This window comes from Microtus ochrogaster, linkage group LG2 (assembly GCF_000317375.1).
Source record: "Microtus ochrogaster isolate Prairie Vole_2 linkage group LG2, MicOch1.0, whole genome shotgun sequence".
NCBI classification, from domain to species: Eukaryota; Metazoa; Chordata; class Mammalia; order Rodentia; family Cricetidae; genus Microtus; species Microtus ochrogaster.
The window spans coordinates 13,346,555-13,370,959 of record NC_022028.1 but is presented as its reverse complement, the minus strand read 5'-3'; the positions used below and the strand labels follow the sequence as shown (position 1 = coordinate 13,370,959).

The following is a 24,405-nucleotide window of genomic DNA, read 5'->3' as shown; positions in this document are numbered from 1 at the left end:
TGCCCTTTCTCAGCTGTCCTCATTAGCTCTATTTACTCTGAGTGACAGCCTCAGCTAGCTTATAATTGTTACACTTCTATTAGGCAAGGAATCTTATTTCATGTCTTTGGCTGTTCCAGTGCCTTTCTATACTTACAGGAATGGCCCATATGATGTTTTGATAAATCTGAGGTATTTCCTATACTGTCTCTGCTCGACTTATTTTTAACTTCGCTACTTATTTATTCATCAAATGTTTATTTTGGGACCTGAAAGTTTGTTAAGCAGAAATTTAAAACATACAACAGAAGCAGCTGTCCTAAGAGAAATAATTAGCTTGTTTTCATAAAGGCTGAGTATGCGTACAGAATATGCAAATAGCGTAGGTAGTTCAAGAGATAGTGGTGGGCCTATCAGTATCAAAGATAGTTGTTGACTTAAAAATAACATTTGGCTGTGTGGGGTGGAGTGGGATTTCTGAGTGAGGCAACGTTGAAGCAGAACCTGGGGTAAGTACATTATATAGTGGAGCGAGTATCTAGGCAATGAAAGTCACAGAGGGTGAAATTGAAGAGGAAGAGAATTAAATCTGTCAGCTTTGCAAGAAAGGTGTGGGATAGTCAAAAGCCAATGGGATCAAGATGAACAAGATAGTTTCTAAGAGGTAACTCACTTTCAAGAGTTTCCTTTGAGGAAGAAAGTCTGAAGTCGCATTGCTTGATGTTATTGGGTGAGTGCGAAGTGAACTCAGGAGACTGTTTTCTATGATTAGAATGGTTCAGAGAATGAAACAGAAAGTGGAGATCTTCTTTGCTTTTATATGTATTCTTTAATAATCAGAAACCAGGAACTTTTTCTAAAGAAAATTCTTAGTGAGTATAGAGGGGCTGGCATGAAGTTAGACTTGAGATATTCAGAAGCTCAACAACATAAAAGTAACAAAGAAATCTGAAAGTTATTTAAATAGATGAGCATATTGCAGGCACACTGCTGAAGTGCTGGTGATGAATCCAAGGGACCATCTCCTACCATATATGGTGAATGAACATGAATGCCTGGCTATAATACTGGCAATATTTCAAAACTCCATGGATAAAAAGAAAGATCCAAGGCCTTCAGGTTCTTTGAGATTTTGCTCAACATGTTGGAGGTACTAAACTCAATTCCCAACAATAATTTTTTAGAATGCTCTCAGCAAGAGAGATAGTTTCATTGGAAACTAATCAAGTTATAATTATCTTCAAAATTCAGTGGAGAAGAAAAAATAAAAAAAAATGTTTTTTTGTTTGTTTCTAGCCCTAATATTGAACTGGGATATCAAGATAGGTAGCCAACTCGATTAAGAAAAAAGAAATGAAGCCAGAAGACCTAATAGTTCAGTCTAAAGTATTAATAAATGGGATACAGATAGGATTTTGTGGATATAAATAGCATGCAGGTGTCAAGGCAGAGGAAGGGACAACACACTTCTGGTTTTGTTTATGGTATCATAGATACTGTGTACAGATGTTGGTAAAGTCAAAATGTATTCTTTTGTACATATCAAACAATAAGTATTCAATATTTTGAACAACTAAATTAAGATTTCTATGAGAAAATACAATAAAAATTTATACCAATCTAAAAGAAATTGCAAATACCCAAAAATAAATGTAGGAAAACGTACTAAGGAGAAACTCATGCATGATAAAAGTAGGTTTGACTCTTGTAATGTATGTAATAAATACAATCATTTTAAATTTCAAAAACAAAGAATATCAGGTATATTTTAAAACATCCAACTATATATTTATGTACAAAATCAAATGCACAGCCAAGAATTGGAAACACAGATGCAGGGAGCAACAATGCAGGAATGACATAATAGTGTGGGGAGGAGTTGGAGTCAGCATGAAAGCACTAAGCCAGACAGAGTTGTTGAACATCTGTAAGCATCGAAAGCACCAAGAAGATGGCAATGCATGCCTTCCCCTTCTGTGCTACTTGTAGCTAAGCATAGCGGATGAATATTTGTAAGAGATTTGTGAAATTATCTATCAAATTTAAACAATGCTTCCTCACAGAAAACACTTCATGAAACATATTTTGCCAGCAAAATTCTTACATTATCTTTTTTATTTTATTTTTTTTTATTTTTACTTAAAAATTTCCACCTCCTCCCCTCCTCCCACTTCCCTCTCCCTTTCTCCTCCCCCATCCCCTTTCCCCTCTCTCTCCAGTCCAAAGAGCAGTCAGGGTTCCCTGCCCTGTGAGAAGTCCAAGGTCCTCCCTCCTCCATCCAGGTCTAGGAAGGTGAGCATCCAAACAGACTAGGCTCCCATAAAGCCAGTACATGCAGTAGGATCAAATCCCAGTGCCATTGTCCTTGGCTTCTCAGTCAGCCCTCCTTGTCCGACACGTTCAGAGGTCTTACATGTATTTTTACTATATTGTGAATATATATGCATATAGAAACACACATATATGATAAAGTTATAGATACACATATATCTACATATCAATAAATTTAAGATATTGTGTTTTGTTTGGGACTGGTATTGAACCCCTCATCAAGTAAGGTAGACATACTCTACCATCGATTTATTAGCTCCAGACTTCCTTTATTTTTATTTGGAGACAGCTTCACAACTTTGCCCCAGTTGGCTTTTAATTTCCTATCTGCCTTGCTCAATCTAAGAATACAGATTTGTTCTTTTTTTGTTTGTTTGTTTGTTGTTTTACTTGAGATATGGTCTTTCTATATACTCCACCCAACCAGGTCTTAAACTCACTGTTCAGCTCAGGCCGACCTCAATTTGGAATTCTCTTGACCTAACATCCCAACAACTGAGTTACAAAGTTGTATCACTGTGCCCATCCAAATTAAAATACATTTGTTGCTAAGTGTAGTTTCCAGAAATAAAATAATTAAATTACATAAAAGTAAGAAATGAGAAAAAAATGTTTTCTCATGAGATTAAGACTAAGTTAACACTTAAGAAGATAAGTATATAAAAAGGAGAAATTTGAAACGTGAAGACATTAATATAATATCCACAATATAAATATTCATTTAACAAATACATTAAATAAAATTGTTGAATCATTTAAGTGAGGTCTAAATTGAGGGAATCTATAAACAAAAGCATTAAGTAAAAGTTATTAATCTGAATATGGATGGTAACTTACAATTAAGTTATGAAGGGCTACCATGTTAGTTAATATTTATATATTTATAAATCTTATATGTCTGACTAAGAGCAATTACAAAGCCTCTTTCATACATATAAAATTATCTTTTTTATTTTCTGTCATATCTTCAGTATTGAGATTCTCATCTGTGATGTTGTGGACATATATTTCATGTTCATATATTTCATCAATTCTCTAATACCACTGAAAAATATTTCTTTTCTTAAAAAACTTCATCCACTGTAGATGCTTATAAGAGCATGTTTGGTATATTTACTTCAATATGCACTAGAAAGTTTGGAGGTTTGCAGACAAGATAAACCTTATGTCATTACTTAGAAATGGATCAAGAAAACTCCTAAATATCGACTGGATACATGATGTTTTGAGACAACCAGATAATATTTTATGTACTAAAAAACAATCACATATGTAAAAGCATTTCTGTAAATCTGTATAACCTTCAATCAGGCATGGTCTAGTTTCCAGGCCTCTTGGTGTGCTGAGGTGGTCACTCACAGACTGAATTCCAACCTGAGAATTCAGAACAAGTGTAATTTGAGAACATAAAGAGAATTTGGAGACAGCTTAGGCAGCGCTTGCATTTGCACCAAGTTCAGGCATGATACTGTCAAATATGAGCTGCATTTCCTAGTTTCCCATTTCCGTATCTCATCATCCACACTGTTTGTCACCATGCCAGGGAAAGTAGCCTTCACTTTTTCCGTAGGTTAGCTGCTGCTTTGGGGATGTCCATCATTCTTTTTTTTTTTTTTTGATTTTTCGAGACAGGGTTTCCCTGTGCCTTTGGAGCCTGTCCTGGAACTAGCTCTGTAGACCAGGCTGGTCTCGAACTCACTTACACAGCCCTGTAGAACCTGGAATTCGCTAGCAATGCTACTCATTTATGGAGGTCAGCTTGACTGCATGTAAACTGATGGTAAGAATATCTGATGTCTTAGAAAAATGCGGAGGTGGCTCACCACGTATCTTTATTTATCCCTGAAAAGTAACCTACAAGGTTAAGTAAACACCGGGTTAGTGTCTGGTTATTTTAGAAATCAAAAGACACTATGTTTCAGAGTATTTTTCATTAAGAAAGTCAGGCCTGGTGTCTATTTTAGTAAATGTATGTCATGTGTATATATAACTGTTTTTGCAGTAAGTGATAGAAACATGAGGGTAGTAATGAGATGTGGCCAGAACCACTTACTTGATCATTTCTATACACTCCAAAAATACATCTCTTCACCAATATATTCAGCAAGTTAAATGAATACATATATATCATGTTTTCTGTAAAGTACATGTATATGTATATACATATATATATACACACACATATAACAGATAAAAACACTCTCTCATGCAAAATAATTGTATGAGTCATGGGAGTAAAAATTCATAATGGGGAAACCTACAGGGACAGCTGACCTGAGCTTGGGGAGCTCATGGACTCTGAGCATCAGCTATGGAGCCTGCATGGGACCGACCTAGGCCCTCTGCACGTGTGTAACACTTGCGTAGCTTGGTCTGTTTGTGGTGCTTCTAGCAGTGGGCTCAGGACCTGCCCGTGGTACTTGAGCTGTCTCAGGAATATATTCCCCATGCTGGTTTGGTTGCCTTGTCCAGACTTGACTCCATGGGGAGGAACTTGATCCTGCCTCAACCAGATGTGCCAAGTTTTGTTGATGCCAGTGGGAGGTCTGCCCCCTTTCTGAAGGGAGACTGAGGAAGAGAAGATGGGAAGGGGGTCGATGGGAGATGGGTGGGGGGGTAGGGAGGGGAAACTGTGGCCAGTATATAAAATAAATGAAAAAAAATTATTAATGAAAAGGAAAAACACCCTCTCTCACCTTCAGAAAATAAAAGCAAACTTTGAGACTCGGCAACTCTAGGTACCAATATTTTCTATAAAAGAGAAAGTATCTGATTTATTACCTATGGCTTATATATTTACATTTTGGTTAAACAACCATGTATATAATAATTTAAATTTGGATAACATTTATTTTATTAATATTGTAAGAATAAGGCACAATACTTTATGAAATAATATCTCAATTATTTTTTGAACATTCCATTAAATAATTCCTTTAAATAATGTAATATCTTTGTAAAATAGCTTATAAAATTTCCAGTAAGCCTAAATGCAGTAACATTGCTTTAAATCAAATATTTCTGGGTGCTGTTAAATAATAAATGAGAAATAGCTTGGCAAATTTAAAAGTGCCATTTAATATGAGCTATAATTTAAATTTATAGAAAAATAATTCTATTAATTTTGTTACAATTTCTTAAAAAAAATACGTATTACCGTAATGCATCTGAGGGTAAGCCCTATGAAAAACATCAAACTAAAAATTGCCTTGAAAGACGATGGACTTTATATGGAAAGTCTGAAATTCAAGGCATGGATCTTTGTCTTTTGCTTAAATTCCTTAAAATGTTTCACATTTTATTAGTAGCAGCATAATTTCACCGTCCGTTCCCAGTAAAGCAACAGATGTTTTTGTTTCTATTCACCTGGTTTCCCCTCCATTCTAATGTCCAGGAACACCTTTGAATGTCTCCTCTTAACTCTATGATCAATAGTCATTAACTTTTTCTTTGCCAGAACCTTAACATGTGATAGCTTCCAGTTTCCATAACTGGCTAGAGTAATGACTCAGTGGTCAAAACACTTACTGCTCTCCCAGAGCGTTAACACCTGGTTCCCAGAACCTACATAGCAGCTACAACTGTCTGAAACTGCAGTCCCCTGGGATCCAAACCCCTCTTCTGTTCTGGACTCTGCAGGCAATGCAGACACATGGTACACTTACACACACACACACACACACACACACAGACACACACACACACACACACTCATACAGACAGACTACAAATAAACTACGCTTCAAATTCCTGTATCCTCTAACCAAAGTCCAGTATCCTCTAAGTTGAAAATCTGGCTTCTCCGATAACATCTGGCCCATTCACTTTGTGCTTGTCTTGCTGGTTTGTTTCCACTGGAGCTTCCGGGACAAATTTCTGCCTGTCATTGCCATTCTCTTGTTGACACTTTTGAAAACTCTTCATACAGAACCTCTCTACATGTCAGAAACTGGGCCAGAAAGAACCCAATCTCTGTTCTAGCTTGGAAAAAGCAGAAAAAAAAATATCTAAATACAGATCAGTTTGCTTATATTTCAGGTTCTCTGAGATCTTGTCAGATCACATTAATATCAAAGTTTATTGAAATAAACATACCCCAGAACATCTAAAACTCTTCTGTGAGCACACTAGTCACACATACTTGATTATTTAATGCTTTATTCATGTGTAGAAGTATGTTAGCTACCTAATAAAGTAATTTATGTCAGAGTATTTTGCAATTAAAATTTTGTTTCACTAGTGTGAGAAAGAACATCTTTATCCTTATAATCAGTGATATAAATTTGGTAATAAAGCATAAAAATAATGTATAGCAAGGACAAACCATTGACATACTAAAATTTAATGAGTTTCTTGGGTTCCTAGCATTTTAAGAACATTTCTATTTTATTTAAATGTTTTTCAATATTTATCAATTTACCATGCAACTTTCGTTCTTGAGTTCTTTGAAAGTTGTCTTGTAGTCACTGATTCTGTCCTTTAGAAAACTAAACTATTTTGTAATCAATGGTAAATATTGTTAAGGTGTTTTTTGATCATCTTAGCTAGTGTATATAATTGAAAAAATTACAGTTTTTGATAATGCATGCTACTTTTAGAGACACTTTTGATTGTGAATACTTCAGTCATTGCCTCTTTCTCCTGTCTTTTCATAAAACATTTGGATATATAAGTACTTAGCAGATACTTATGAAGTGAGAATATGCAAATTTCAAGTCTGCATGCATTTAAAAATTTAGAAAAATTAGGAAACCGCAGAAAAAGAAAATATTCTAATAGTGGTAGTTTTAGTTTCTCTTTAGTGGCTATGTATTTTTCAACTTTATTATTTAGAAGAATGTCTTTACATACAGAATCATTGTGCCATGTAATTTCAATTAATATGAAAATAAATGACAAATTCAATAATTATATACCAGCAAAAATGTGAACTTAGAATACATTCACTTTAATCAACTTTCTTCGTAGAATATGTTGTTGCTTCTTAACAGAATTTGCTTATCTACACTAGCTTATGTCAATCAAATGATGCACCTTTTTCATTAGCCAACTGCAATGTACTTGATATTCTCTTCTGTTGCATTTTGATAAAGAAAATCTCATTTAAGTTTCCTAGTTCTGGTACTTAAAGTTATGTTATGGGTGGTGAATATGTTGTTCAGTAGAAAAGTTCAAGTTTATTCTTTGTTATATAGCATGTTCCAGGACAGCTAGGGGTACATGAGATCCGAGAGAAGGAGGAAGAGAGAGAGAGAGAAAGAGAGAGAGAGAGAGAGAGAGAGAGAGAGAGAGAGAGAGAGAGAGAGAGAATAAAAGTTTGTATGTGATAGAAAAAAACATTTGTATATTTATACAATATATAAATTTTACCTCTATGTAGATAAAATACAAATCTGGTGTGATTCTAGGCAAATCAGTATTTCAAGGAGACCAAGGAAATGCCATAGTATTTTGAAGTGGAAGCGCTTTCTGGTGCTGTTGCTGAGGTTGAAATTGAGGGGGTCTTTGTTACAGACATTGCTGAAGGAGCAGACCTCCCCTTGGAGACAGTTTTGAGCAAGGGTATAGCTCCTCATCCACTGGCAGTAGTGCAGTTCCAACAGTGAATCAACAGGGCCTTAGTCTTGGGTCTTTGTGAAAAGCAATAGCGACCTCGCTCGGGTTAGTTGATGTCGATGGCAATGCAAAGGGAAGTCTGTAAATTCTAAAGCCAGTCTGACATTAAATGACATTAAATGACAGTATTAATGCTTGTCCATATATTTAAAATAAACCCATTAGTAAAATATTGAGTAGATGTGTTTTAACTTTTTGATAAATTAAGTCCCATATTAGTGTCTTCCTCAACTTACAAACAAAATTCCCATTACTGACAACTGGTGATCAAAAGTAAAGTCTAATGTCCATTTTCTTCCTAAGGATCTCATGCTTAATCAAGTCATAGGCCTAGACTTAAAGAAGATGACTTTCAAAACCTTTCTTTCATGCATCTAACTTTCAGAAATGCCAGCTTTTATTAAGAAGCACAGTGAATGCCAGAGGGAAAACCCTTAAAGCTTGCTAGTCATCTTCAATCATCTTGGGCTTTCTACATGAACAGCTATTTGCTCACCACTTCATCAATACCATCAACGCAAAGACAAGAATTAATTCGCTGTTTCCATACGCCATGCACCATACGCACACTTATGCTGTACTTTTTCATTTGATTTCACAGCTTGCTTTCCATCGCTTTCACCAATGCAGAGCATCTTTTTATTTGGTTATTTTTCTTGTGTAACTAATGTAGTATATTATCTTTGCCAATGCTGACTGTATGACTAGGAATCAACCATTCATGAAGACTTTATATTATCCAGAAATCATAATACTTCAAACTACATCGACCACATGAGAGTACACTAGTAAAATAGTTTTGTCTCCTACAATTGAATGATCCAATTGGCCTTTATTTTCATTAGAAGATAATGCCATCATGAAGGAAATGAAAAGCAACATAAATGTTTCAAAAATAACCCATTATTTATGTTATATGGAACATTTGTTGTAAATAGTACCTTTTATTAAAATTAGATGAAAAAGATTTATATTTTCTAACAGTTTGGAATACAGATATTGTATAGAAACACTCCTGGTTAGATTGAAGCATATTTCATTTTCAATTTGATACTTTAGTCTTAATAGGCTTGGAATATGTTTACATGCCACTATAATTCTCATTTGCCTTCTAAGAAAGGAAATCAGTGGTGTATCTTATATATACTATAGGTAATTTGTCTATTATAGGACCACATATTAATTGTCATTTTGTTTTCAGATATAGCACATTGATTGAGTACTTGCCCTATGTATATTAAGATGCTAGATTTGATCTCCCCACAGAAACAAAAATGCAATTCTCATCTTTAAAAACTTGCTAGTTAAATTTTATTGCCACAATCAACAACTCCACTTTAAACTTTTGTTTGTGTATGATGTAATTAAATCTATAAATATTTGAAGGATATATTTTCTTAAATATTATAACCAAGGATATAGCATCAGCACTGACATTCATTTGGATATACTGTTCGTCAATAAATATTGATGATTGGTGTTCACTAAATTGGAATACTGAAGTATTATTTTTATTGTAATTTTTTGGTATATAGAAATGACTTGGCTAGAAATATAAAATAATAGTCTAAATTCAGTTTTAAAAAATCAGCATTTGACTTTTGCTTATGTTTGTGGAATTATTAGAAATTTAGTGTGATACTTTTTAACTTACCCCAGTAGTGAATTAACAATACCCATAACCTTAAGCATCAGGATCATACTTTCCTTAATGTTGCAATATTTTTCCCAGAAGATAGATTACAGGTTATTACCATGCTGCCACTGAGATTAAGAATGGTCTTCCATCAAATTGGTTCTGTTATTACTTTGTATCTTAAAAGTCATATATATGGGATAAACATTTTTTTCTTTCTTTACATTCTCATGCCAAAACTACCTTAGTGTGAGCATTAGAACCCCAGCAGTATTATGGAAAGATATACTCTGATATAGATATGGGAAATGATAAAAACTTGCAGAACATGCAAGTTAAATTAAAATTTTAAGTGGAAAGGTGGTGTGTAATGTTAATATAAATTATCACTAATATTTTTGCTATTGAAGATACAGTGACATTTCAACTGAATAATAGTTTTAAGTATATAGTAGTGAAAAACTATAGTTAAAATTTTCTAAATAGCAAATTTAAAGGTAATTAGATAGTTCTATGCTTAGTGAGAAATGATTCACACAGCACATAGTTTACACATGAATGAATAAAGGAATGTTGGTAGGAATAGAAAAAATAGTGATTTTATTTTTTCTAGCAAACTGATATTTTATAAATATTTCCATTTTCTATCCTTGAATATTATCCAAACTGACAAAAGAGGACATACATTTAGACTTCTCAAATATCTTCTCAAATATCAGGATGTAAATTCTTTAATGGAATATCTAGAAAGAATTTCTTAGAGTTGATATTTCTGGGGTTATAACTGGATGATTTTGATTGAACAGACAACAACTAACCTTTTTTGTTACATTAAAGACAAGAGTTGGTAGAATTGCCCCTTACAAAATACAAGGCAAATAAGTTGTATTTTAGGAGAAGTACATTTAGAATTGATGAGAAAAAAAGCTGGAGTAAAACAACTTTTTGTCAAATTTTCATTCTCAACTTTTAACTCTAAGTATCAAGAGATCAGTAACATTTTTAATGTAAGAGAATGTCATTTTTGCTAGGAATTTTCTTTTACTAACAGAGTGTTAGGAATTAGAGCCATCTAGCATTCCACATGGTAGACTTGACTTTCACTAGATCACAGTAAGAGTTCAGTGAGCACAGCACAAACTCAGAGTTCTGAGGCTACAATCCATTTAAGCACACGAAGTTTTGTAAATGCACGGCACAGAAGCTGATCTATTGATTGAATAATTTCCATCTTCACACTTTCTTTCTAATTGTCTGTTAGGAACAGATATTATTTTTGTCTTTATTAGTAGTTTATTATAGAATAATTAAATAACAAAAACTTAGACGCTGTCATTTGAACAAAAAAAAAAATTCAGATCACATAGCCTTACATGTGGTTAGAGAAAGTGTTCAATTGATTGATTCAGGCCAAGGAAGACTCAGAACTTCTGAAGCTACCCCTTGAGGCAAACCAAGGCTACCTCATCTGTGGATATAAAAACAATCCGTTGTCTGAATATTTCTCTCCGAAAATTAGAGTACATAGGTGTCCATTCCTTTTAAAGGTGCTGGAAACCTTGTTGGGGTGACAACCATTTAGCCAGAAGCAGCAGACACCCAGTTAGAATTCTTTGAGGAAGAACAATTAATAGTGTGGTTGCATTTTTTTCTTCTGATATGTGGCTTCAGAACATTATCAGAGAAGTGTACAATACATTCTGTTACTTGAGTTGACTTGTTATCGGATGTATCGTTGATTGACTGTTATGATTGTTTCTTGAAAGCTGTTCATGATGCAGATTTTCTAGCTGATGTTTAGAAAGTTTAGACATATTCCAAGCAGATCAGACTAGAAAAGTTAGAACTGTGGATTTATCAGTAACTTCTAGGTCTGTGCAGGAACATATTGCATGGGACAGGAATGTAATTTGTGAGAAATGTCTACACACAGGCTTTCATATACCTTTATTCTGTCTTTAGAATTTGGAATGATGGGAGATCATACAATTAAAAGTCAGCGACCTCGATCTGTCCATGAGAAAAGGGTCCCTCAGGAACAAGCTGATGCTGCTAAATTTATGGCACAAACTGGTAATACGTTAGTTACATTTTTCTATTTGTCGTTGTTAATTTAATGAAACCACTGCATGTTTCCATGATCCTTTGCTGCACATTTGTCAGTTTTGGAGCTGATTTTTTTTGAGCTATTTTTTTTGTCACCAGTTAAAGTCCATAAATAAAGTAGCTATGAATGAAAAGTACACAGATAATGTGTAATACTTGCTTTGCTCTTGGTATAGGATGCTTTAGGATTTGCGTATTATTAATTCCTTAAGTTAATTAGCCACTAAAATGGATCATCACGCTTTGAAAGGAAAGCAATAAAGTTACTTTTTCGAGAATTATTTGATTTGATGATTTCATTAACTATAATTTAAATAGGACTAAGCTGATGAGATTCAATGTAACCAAATTTGATACATTAAATATGCTTCCATATGTCATTTTATCTCTAAATATTGCTTGCTGCTAAAAGATATAGAAATTAGACTTTTTATAATTTAATATACGATTTGGAAATAAATTTGTTGAAGAAGATAAATAGTAAAAAGTTAACCATCTAATTAAATATCAACAAAACTGACTTTCTGGCTTATAAAATTCTTTAATGGCTTATAAAATTCTTTAATCCTACATCAATCAAATTATTTCTTAACTCCCTACAAATTTGAGTGTGACTGAAAAGTGCATTATTTGACATAATTTTTGAAATTCATAGATATACATGAATATATACACACAGAATTTATTCTTTAATAGTCTGTAGAGTTTGGGAAATTGCAGTGGGCCATAATTTGGCTGCTTGGAGAAAGAATTCTAGAGTTCTGGCCAGCAACATTGCCTGGGGCTCTCCCACTTGGAGATCTTTAAAGCAGTGTTGCAAACCTGACCAACCTTTCATTGCTTTTCGTTTTCAAAACTTAAAACTAAGCTTATCTATGGTTTTACAAAATTTTATGTACTTGTTCTTGTTTGTTTTAGCATTAGTATGAAATCATGCTTATATAACCAGATCTGTGACATGCTATTCAGAGAATTTTAGTGAAATTCTCCAAAAGAACGAATGTGTCCTTCAGTTCATGTGTTCTTTGTGATAGTATCTGTTTAGAACACTGTACATTAGCTTAATGCTTAGAAATTCAAATATTAATACAGAATTGGAGTCTGGGTAATAGATAAATGATATATTTTAATATATTAATTAAAGCTCAGCTTCTCATAACAGGATATGTAGAATTAATTCTATAAGCACACAGTTTAAATTTTAAAAATAATATAGGATATAGCCAGACCCGGAAATGAGAACTTTCTTTACAGGATTGTTTTTGGTGTACCTTATTTGAGAGGAGATTTATATTTTAACCAGTTACTTATTGAAGTCCAGAAATGTATTCTGTTCAAGTGGATTTCCAAATTCCTAAATGTGCTTTTGTCTGATACTGGGAGCAAAATAATTGAAGCAGTGAACAGAGATTCGGGGATTTCTACTCTCAATAGAGAGATAAAACGTGGTCTTACCACTCAGTCCCGAAGGCATCCATCTCCCTGTGAGAACACATCTGCTGTCTGAGAAATGTGTCCTTCTTTTACACAAAAGACATAGCAAAGATTGGTTTACTCTAATTCCTCAAACTTGTCAACAAGGGGAGTGAAATGGAGAACCATAAGTTTAAATATCCAAGATCTAGTAGCTTTAGCTTGTTCATTTTGTATTATCCAATTTAATCCAACGTTTTTTTAAATTCCATTTAATAATGCTTGTTTACATTAAGACAATTTAAATTTTTAAGGAAAACATTTTGACAAACTTAAATGTCATGAAATGTTGATTTGTAAAATTAGAAATTGGTAATCACATTTTTACATTTATTTCTGATTTTCCAGTCATTGTTTTTCTACACAATGTATATTCTTTCACTAACAAGTGCTTTGGTAAGTAGATGACATACTGATTAAATAAATCTGGGCCCAATGTTAAAAACACTTACAGATATTTTTATCTTCTCAGAAAGACCATGCCATATTAAAGTTCTAGAAATATTGGTTGATGTTTGAACTTATAGGAAATAGGATCATAAACTCATTTTAAACCAAACATTGCATACACAAATGTAGACATGTGTATTGTGCGCACTTTAATATTAAATTAACATGCTGAACTAAGAAAGGAAAATTCATTATAGTATTTTAAGATTAATAATTGAGAGTGAGACACATTACTAAAAGAGAAGTTTTTAAATATTGTTTCTTTTGAAGTTAACATAGACTAATTAATAGAATTATCACACAATAACATTTTATTAAATGATGCTTTATTTATAGAACTTGTCTTGTTTAAAATCAAGGTAATAATATTGCATTTACACAGTCATAAAATTTTGCTAACCATAATTTGAGAGCAAAAAATGATACAATGGAGGGAAGCTAAGTAATAAAATTGTAAAATGCCATAATATGCTATATCTGTCATGGAAAAAGAAAGCAAAAGCCATCATGCCTTATTTCTTCTCAAATAAGTGAACTGGCTTTAAAAATCAATACAATCAGTAAATATTTTCATTCTTAAGAAAGCTGTTCTAGACAGAGTCAGGGTGAGTGAACACTTTTAAATGACATTCTTATGAGGTAGCATTATTTTATCAGAATAACTAGAGGACTAGTGCTAATTCTAGTAACTGAGGCAAGTCTGAACACTAATTAGGCTACGATAAAAGCTTAAGATAAGGCTGGAGAAATGGCTCAGTGGTTAGAGCACTTACTGCTCTTGCAGGGGCCACATGTTAGGTTCTCATAATCTACATGGTGTTTCACAACCAGGTGTTAGCTCCAGTTCTAGAGGATCCAACACTCTCTTCTGGCCACTCTGGGCACTGTATGAACATAGTACACATACATACATGGAGCTAAGACCTAACACATGCAGTAAAGTAGGATGAAAATCTAAGTTAGACATCTGTATATATATTTAAAGAAAATAAAATAAGGTATAAATATGTCTGTTTAAAAGATAAGCCCAAGCTAAGGGCAATAAGCTAGAATAAGATAAATGTTAATGGTTCTTACTATTCAGCATCATAGGCATAAAGTTAGTTTATAAACAGGTTTAGAAAAGTAACCATTTATTACGCAAGGGAAACTGCCTGCATTAGGAATACATGATATGTGATCTAAAATAGGAACATAACATTAAATGTGCTTCTAGTTTCATGGTTTTAACATGCTAGCAAAAGTTATATTAATATCTTGATCATAATTTTAAATTCTCTATTGCACTTGATCACACTCGATTTTCACAAGTAGCTTTCGAGTTAGGTAAATTATTATAGAATTTCAAAATATAAATGGATTTTTCCAAGGGCCCCCAGAGTCAATATGCAGCTGACTGCAAGGCTTTCCAGTTTCCATTCATGATTCATTCCAGGATAAAGAGCCTGCATATTCACTTATAGAGAGCTGTGGACATGATGTTTGGCATGTTGCCTAGATGAGTTTGTGCTGTCTCCAAAGAGACATATACTGAAAATGGTGCTGAGTTTATGCTTTACTGCTTCAGTGCATTAAAAGATCTTTCTTTTAAAGCATATTAACTGTTTCTAGCATACACCTATGTGCTTTGCTAGATAACCCTCACACTTTAGGAAGAAAGGAAGTAGCATAAAAATTGCAGTGAAAATGTCACTTGAAATAACACTTAATACAACAAGATCAAGCTGATGGTTAGACTAGTATTTCAGTGGCAAATTTTGATTCAACATTTGAAATAAAATTTATTATTTATGCATTTATTTTTATTTAAATTTTCATCTGCAAAATGAGCTTTGAGGAAGGCTTCTCTGAGGAAGGAAGCATTTATGATTGATGCCTCATGACCCAGCCCACTGCTTCTCTTGCACAGTGTCATGCAGAATCATAGCTGTAGAGGCTATTCAGGTCTCCAAATACGTGTATGAGGTTGTACTTTAAATTGAGCCTTGATTCTAATTTATGGCTAAGTTTAATTTTTAAAATTGTCTATCATTACAATGCAAGAGAGAAAGAAAAACTGCGTTTGTGGAAAAGTAGAACTATTTTTTTTCTCATAACCTTTGTCATCTCGCTTCCAGAATTTACATTATTCTTACGTATCTGGCTTGAAATTGATAACATAGAGCCGTAATAGTTATACTCAGTCTCATCACCTGCAGGCATGTCACTAAGTATACATTACTTTTTCCTAACTTTAAGCTTAATGTTTTCATTATTAAGTATGCTTGTGTCTGTATACACATATGCGTAGATAGTTTTAACCATCATCCTATCATTCCACTCACCAAATGATGGCTTTTGTTTTGTTAAATAATATCCAACGTAATAAAGCAAATTATGAGATATAACTTCAAACACCACAGACATCTAATTCGATAGTTATAAAATTAGCCATAGATCAATTTGTAAAGGTTAAAATATTGAAGTGATCAAGAGAGATCTATTATTGTACATCCAGTTGAAACTTCAGTTTCAATATTGAAAATCCCAATTAATGTGAACTGACATCCAAATTACCAGCATGTGGCCTTCTGATAGATAACCCAGTTATTGATGAATTGTTATCTATGCCTCTGCATGCATAATGATAGAGGAGCATAAGAGCACCTTCTTCATGATCCTGCTAACAGAGTTTGAATAGAATAGTATTTCTCTGCAAACTAGTTGTTCTGAGCCCTAGTGAAAATAAGAAAGTGGATTATAGCAGAATATTAAATCAACATCTTCATCTAATAGGTTTTCTAGCAGTGGACTAACTCTTAACAGTAGATTTCTCACTGAAGATTGTCTGATGCAAACACATTCTTTACTCATTCAGCAACAGCTAGTAAATCAGCTACTTCATTAGCATTTAATATACCCCTAAATCGTTGACTAACTCTCCGAAACAAGACAGACAAATGGACTGATATTTCTTTCCTTGGAATTATATTCCAAATGATTATTCTGTACTGAACACATGATATGGATCTAAGTTGCTCCTTTTCCTGTATAAATAGTGATAGAAAGTTCTGAGAAACCCCTCCCTTGTAAAAAGTTTTGACAACACCATGAATGCTTAGCATAAACACACACTGCAGATATGACTGGATGGGAGTTTGATGTAAATCAGTGGCAAAATTTCAAGTCAGGCTTTTAAATCCATTCTGGACATGCTGCCGGAATAGGATTAGAAGTCTACTGTAGCGATTTTTCAAAAATTGATGTTTCCTGTCTTCTCATACACTAGTTTTAGAAAATGAGAAAACTAGGGATAGTTTCAATGCTGTGCCAACCACTACAACCTTTATGAAAGCCAGCAGTAACTGGCTTCATAACACCTGATTTTGAAGTAAATTTTAGTTCTATGTTCAGTTAATATAAATGATAGAGAAGCTTTCATTCACCTGAAGTTAAAAAGTCACTTCTTTAGGTCAGGGGTGAAAGGGGAGCAGAAGGATATTACAGATTACCAGAAAGTTAAGAGCTAGCGTTAGGGTGAAAGGGGAGGAAATCCATGTGGAGTAAATTATCAACTTGCTCACTAGTTTTCAAGTCCACTGAGTCTTTAGCAATTGGAAGGGCATGCTACAATAAATAACTAGTCAGGAACAGACAAAAACATCCCGTCCAAAGCTTCAGAGTCTGAAGAGAAATACATTCTGCTCCTTTGGACATCAAATACAGGGCCCTAGATAGGCTTGAAGAAAACATCAACAACTATCCTCACCGAAAACTATTGATTGCTTCATTCACAGTGTTGATAGTTCAATGGACTTTGCAAAGAATGGTTTCGTTAACAAGAGAAGCAGGTTTTGTATCAGCTCTACATTCATGTTCCTATGAAATGTTTTGCACCTTTGTATATACTGTCATATATTTACATTGAAATTATTCATGCATGTCACACCGTTAGTTTGCGACAATGATTACAAGATGAATAATCAAGACAGTATTTCATGTTTATTTGTTGTCTTGCATGCAGGTGAATCTGGTGTGGAAGAGTGGTCCCAGTGGAGCACATGCTCAGTTACTTGTGGTCAAGGGTCGCAGGTGCGAACCAGAACTTGTGTATCACCTTACGGGACACACTGCAGCGGCCCATTAAGAGAATCAAGGGTTTGCAATAACACTGCCCTCTGTCCAGGTAGTGTTAGCAGCAACTACAACTGTGGATGTTTTGAATTGTGTCATGCTACGCATTTGGAACAGTTTGTTATTTTCATATGAACGGGGTATAGGCTTTTAAATTAGAGTCTCTAAGTGTAACTTTTCTCGACTGTGCTATTCTATTCTGTATGTGATCATTTCTGCCTTCAGAGCAGTTAGGATGTTAGACAAATCTCCCTAATGCAAAGAAGATTGAAATGTTGTAGCTATTGCAAAGAGTATAAAAATTCAGTTAGTTTTCTTGCATTTTTTTAGTTGTTAAAAAATCTAACTGCATCTATGAGGAAATAAAATTTTCAAGCTTAGGAGAAATATGACATGTGATTGATGGCTTTTCAGTCATCAGTTCTCCTACCATTCAACTGACCCTATCAGAAAAAGAAGTAATAATAAGTGTAGTAGGCTGAAGAATGGTCTTTTATTTCACTTCATAAATAATCCTGAAATGGTTGTTCCCATCACATCCATTCACTGCTTTAAAACAAAGACAGGGGTCTGGTTAGGGTAAATGTATGTTACATCAAAATTGTGTTATTTCATGATGTACATGGTCTTATTGTATTTTCACCCTCTCAAAGCAATGGGGACTTTTCTCAGTCAGTCCCAAGGCAGGTGTTGATGGTGTGCCCAATCATTTGCTTACGGGGTGATTGCAAACTTCATGAAAGCAGCAGTTAAAGCGAGGCTCTCATAGACTTTCCATAAGCCTCCAAAAAGGAGATGTTCTAAAAGAAAGGCCTTAGCACTGTAGGCTTTGTAACCTCCAAGTTAAACATCTTTTAGGGCTCTCCATTGCAGAGATAACTGATTCTCAATTGATAAAAACAAGAGTGAGGGGCCTGGAAGAATGGTCAGGAATAATGCCAATTTCCAAGCAGAAAAGGGAAATGTAATCATATAGGAAATGTAGCATGGCTGTTGTTTGGTGGATATAAATCTTCAAATTTGCAGAATTGGACACTTCAGATCATCTTTTTGACTGATGCATGAATATACTCAGCACTGCTGAACTCTAAATTTAAAATGGTTTCCATGGACAATTCTATGCTATGTAGGCTTTGATTTAAAAAACACATAAAGATCCCACATGAAAGAGAAAAACAAGTAAGTAACAGGAGATAACAGGGATGATGCAATGAGGTGTGAAAACTCTATGTATAAAACATAGAAAAGCCATAGAGGAGGACAAGGTTAAACAGACAGAAACTAAGGCTACGAGGAAAAGAAGGCGCATTAATCAATAGAAGGACAATAATTGCCACTGAAAGAAAGTAGGAATCAGTTGAGAATGCATGATACAAGAAAGAACTGTAATGAAAAATAGTACAGATCAAAGGTGGACAATGTAAGGGAGTCATAAATAAGAAAGATGACAGAAGACTAAAAGCAGAGATCATAGACCGAACATATTTCAATTACAAGAGCTGAGTGGGGAGAAAGGCAAGGGAGAAACAGTCTTGGAGCGTCATACCAAAACCTTCAGATCCCAAGTGTAAACGCTGTGGATCCTTATTTGCGTAGAATAGAATGAGTTCTTCTGGAGGATACTTAACCATGATTCCTAACCACAGTATTTACATGATGATTTACAGGGTCAAGTTCCCTGCTCTCATCAATTAAAACAGTATCAACAGAGCATTGTGATACAATCGATATATAAATTTATAAATTTATCTTTTCAGGGTGTACCTACTGTCAAGATCATTTGCACAAAACAAGGACAGGGTCTAATGACAAACATATTTCTAAGTGGGAATCTGATTGGTTTTCAATGTGATTTCCACCTTCCATAGCTTACCTTCTAGTCACCGGTTACACACACGTGCAAGGTTCATATATGGTAGGTAGTCTTCATCTACCAGAGGGGGATGATTAGCCTGTCAATTGGGAAGTGAGCACATCCGTGGCAGAACTCAAATCTCCCCCAATGTGGTATTACTGAGTTCGCGCTCCCTGTGTCTCATGCAAGCAAACTGAGTAATATGCTCTTGACAGCTCTTTTGATTACTATAAACTTTTACCCTTATCATGTGTAAGAATGTGAACAGTTTTGAACCTCTTTCACCTTCATGCATATAAACTATTTCTCTCTAAATTTTTGTTGTTATTGCTCACAAAGAAAAGTATATCATTGTTATACTTTAATGATTTGTTTGTTGAATTGATGATCAGTTTTATTTTTAATTTTAGGATTTATTATTTTAAAATATCAAATAAATACATAGTTATAGGAAATAGGAGTTTATTTCATATCCTGTCTTTTTTTTAATTTACCATATTGGTAAATGTTATTTTTATTATGATATATCTTGAAAACAGTAAAAAATTAAGAGTAAATCTTGAGTGGCTTAAAATTTAAGAAGTATTTCCATCAATATGAAAATCTTTATAAAAACAAATCAATACCTGACCTTGTCATTCTAGGGAATTCTAAATTTTGTGTCATTTTATTAATGGACATGAGACAAGAAGAGAACACATTGACTATTAAATTAACTCTTTTACAAAATGAGAGCATTTGAGCTTACATTTATTTGTACCATGAAGGAAACTTGATAGTATGACAAGCGACTTACTTTTTATGAATTCGCAAATTCTTTTTATTCAGATCCACTAACACATATACACACTAGACCTTTTGCAAGTTTCTTGCTCTGACAGTTCTTTTTAATTTGGAAGGTTTATTATTATTATCATTATTATTCAGAAAATATGGATTATACTTAGATTGGGAAAGTTAAAGAGCAACTGTCAATTATCTAGTTACTGTTCCAGCTGAATTTCAGCTCTGCATTGCACTCCAGAGTTCTCAACCTCTGTTGATTGAACACCAGCATTTTGCACCTGATAAGTCTTTGTTTCAAGGGAGCCATACTGCTCTTTTGTGTGCTTACCAGCCTCCCTGGCTTCTACCCACTTAATGCCAGTAGCACTTCTTTTCCTTACAAGCTGATGCAAGCCAAACTGTCTGCAGATATCAGGAAACACTCATGTGGGTAGAATTACCACCAGCTGATAATCGCTGATCTGCACTGTCTGGAACTAAATCTGTAGAAGTTAGTATAGGTTACAGAATGATTTGGGATCTCTTTCTTAAGGAATGTCAGAGTGGTCATATTCATTTTTTTCTAGAGTAAAACTCTTACCTTTAAAATGATTATTTTATATATAATGCAATCAAAATCATATGAGCATTTACAGATATTTATTCCAAACCCTGGTGATAATGCTTTGTGTATTCTATATATTTTATTTTCTCTTTTGCTTGTACAAAGTAGAAATATGTCAATATATCTGGTACCAAAGGTCAAGAAGAAAACTTAAAAAAGAATGAAATTGATGTAAATTAAATGACTTTAGTAATACTATTTTTCAAATTCACTAGATAATTTTCATGAAGTTTTGCATTTTACTGAAAAATAAAAGGTATTATATAACAATTTCACATTAAATTGAAAACTTGATCTTAACATAAATTTTATGAATAATCTTTTTAATATAAATCTTACATTGTCTAAATATGTGCTATAATATTTTGTCAGCTCAATAGTCTCTAAAAGTGACAAACTATTAATAATTTCTTGTTACATAAGAAATTAGCAACTTAAGTGACTGAATCACAAAACCTGAACATATAACAATACAGACTATGAAAATGTCTATATAACATTGATTTTCTGATTCCAGTATCATGATTTAAATAAGCTGCTAAGATTCCTTGTCAGTTTTTGTGGTTCTCAAAGAAAAAATTGCCAGTTTAGAAGTTTAATGTCTTCCAGCATTGTGCTTTGTACTTTAAGTACTATAGTAATTTGACAAAAGATTATACAATGTATTGAACACTTTACATAGTGGAGAAGGTTCTCATTAGTTTGAAAAGTATGTCAACAAGAAATAAGTACAAAAATTGACAAAATATGACTAAAAATAAAATATATTTATATAAATTACTTGGAGAAATCTTATGATTGATGTTTACATAGATGTGTTGCACATATAAACATATTTTAAAAACTATATAACACTTGTGTGTACATCGCTGAATGGAAATATTAGATATTCTGTTATCAGTAGATACTAATTAGCTTTCATTTTTCTCAGATTTTATGAGGTAGGTGACAAAAATTAGCTTTCCCCTCTTTCTGGTACTTTTTCTAAGTATTGTTTTTTAAAAGCTTTTCCAGTGACTTCCACGCACTCAGTCAATGACTTTCAGTGCCTTATACTCTAATTGCGCTGCTGTTTTCAACATTTGAACATATTTTCACAACTTTCTGCAGCAAGGCAACAACATAAATGGAAGAAAATGGTATACCTTAACATGAGAGTGTTATTTGGGGGAAATGCTTTTGAGATTTAGCCAGATTATTTCAATTACCATGCAAAATTGTGTGCTAATGTATACTTTGTGATGTTTGAGGTATATCTACTTACACTGTGGCGTGATGAAACATTAACATAGTTTACAAAAACTATATAACATTCTTTAAAGATCATAAAAGAGCAGATATTAAGGACTTTAACCACAAAACTAATAACAGTCTGGGTTAATGCACTGGCTAATTACCTAGATTTCAGCTTTAAGCTAACAACATGAAGAAAATTCTAGAAATATTGCATTTGTTTAGAAGGTATATTTGCCACTTCCTATTGACTTGTGTGTACCTACCAGTTGTAGGAGAAAACTGAATCTACTTCTGCCATTTTTCTGTGGGTCTATACTCCCTACTCCCAGGAGTGACCCCAACAATTTGTGCTCAAGACAGGGTCAGAGTTCTAAGGCTCTGTGTCAAGACAGAAGGCTCTCAAGAGTACATTCTTCCTGGCCTCTCTGTACATGCTTTATGTGTAAGGTAAATAAATACCCTAGGGCTAATAATTAAGATGAGAGCAGTAATTTGACATTCAGAAAAAGGATTTAATCCTTAAACCCAGAGAACTTCTATAAACTGTACCAGTATTTCTTACACAGCCTTCAGTACTCACTCAGAAGAAACACATAGTATTGTTTCCATTCAAGTTTGAATTATGGAAATATTTGGAGCATTGGTATTTCCACGGTTACTTTAATTCTATTTTTCTATAATTTGGTTTTGTTGTTGTTTTGGAACTATAATTAGGAATTTTTCAAGTTTCATCAAACTGTCAGAGGAGGGAGATAATCTTCTTGCCCTATGGATTTCAGAAACAGATTGTGCCTACCTTGACCTGGGGAAGGGGAGGATGCTACCAGAGAAGATCCAGAGGTTCAAATAGCTTCCTACTCAAAAGATGATGAATTTACCTCCAAAACTTTAGATGAGAAAAATATTTTAAATACTAGTTTAAAATATATTTTAAAATATATACAACCAATTTTCGGGGATACTATTTTTCTTATTTTCTAACACATAATGTTTCTGCAACTTCATAGGTATTAGAATTAAATTGAAAATTAGCTATTTAAAATAAATTAACTTTGAAAGTTCAGTTCTGGTAAGAGAAAATTAATTTTCCTTATGAAAGAAAGGGAATTTCCATTTAAAGATGTTAAAAAGGGAATCGTTTAAAATTTTTTGATTCAACTGTAGAAGAAAAAGCACATCGAATTTTAGTATTTTAATAAATTTAGAAGTTAAATTTAAAAGTTAATGTCTGATTAGAGTTTTATGGAAAGTGAGTTTTCAAAATACCTTCCTATCGTATTCATTGATATCTTTTCTTAATTATACAGAAAGAAGTCTGTGACTTTGAGTCTTTTCTTTATGGCTGAAGCTCCTTTGCTTTATTACAGTACATGGAGTTTGGGAGGAATGGTCACCTTGGAGTTTATGCTCGTTTACATGTGGCCGAGGCCAAAGAACACGAACCAGGTCATGCACACCCCCTCAGTATGGAGGGAGGCCCTGTGAAGGCCCGGAGACGCATCACAAGCCCTGTAATATTGCTCTCTGTCCAGGTAAGCATAGTTGGCACTTGTTGAAGCTTGCATTACTGTACTTCATGTATTGCACTTGGTGGACGTGCCATACGGAAAGCATACAGCTCCTATCGAGCCTTGCTGAAAAAAAAAAATGTTTTCTCTAATTACTGTCTCTTTTGTGGATGAAACGGGGTCTTTTTCTTGGTTCCTGTGTTTGTAGCGATATACATCCTCTTGAGTGGTACCGACTTGAGTTCATCTTTTCTGAATTTCTTTATGTGTATACGCTATTGTTTTAGAATAAAGGCTTATTTGTACAGAGTTGTCCATTGGGAAGGATGACAAAAAGTTCTCAGGTCTTGGTTGTTACCTTCAGACATAGGTAGCAAAACTTGTTTTAGAATTGTTTCTCCTCATGCTGTTCTTTACAGCCATTCAATCAAGGGAGGGAACTTGACCCTGACCATGTAAGAACAATGCTAATATTTTCTGAGAAACATAAGACAGTATAGATAATCTCCCGTTAAGTGTATTATTATCATCTTTTTTTTGTTTTTGTTTTTTTTCCTTCTTTTTTTTATTGAGAAAAGGAAAAAAAAACAAGTTTCCACCTCCTCCCAGCCTCCCATTTCCCTCCCCCTCCTCCAACCCTTCTCTCCTTTCCCCCACTCCTCTCCCACTCCCTCTCCAGTCCAAAGAGCAGTCAGGGTTCCCTGCCCTGTGG

The 24,405-nt window shown here is 33.9% G+C and overlaps 1 protein-coding gene across 3 annotated transcripts in view; it reads left to right on the top strand.

Moving 5' to 3' along the window:
• Adgrb3 (adhesion G protein-coupled receptor B3) overlaps positions 1 to 24,405 on the top strand; it is a 704,417-nt gene that overhangs the window by 242,899 nt on the left and 437,113 nt on the right. For all 3 annotated transcript variants that reach the window (XM_026785468.1, XM_026785467.1, XM_005359883.3), the window contains exons 3-5: positions 11,525 to 11,635; positions 17,595 to 17,756; positions 23,553 to 23,717. In XM_026785468.1, the coding sequence (XP_026641269.1) occupies positions 11,525 to 11,635; positions 17,595 to 17,756; positions 23,553 to 23,717 (438 nt within the window). The remainder of the gene's footprint in view (positions 1 to 11,524; positions 11,636 to 17,594; positions 17,757 to 23,552; positions 23,718 to 24,405) is intronic.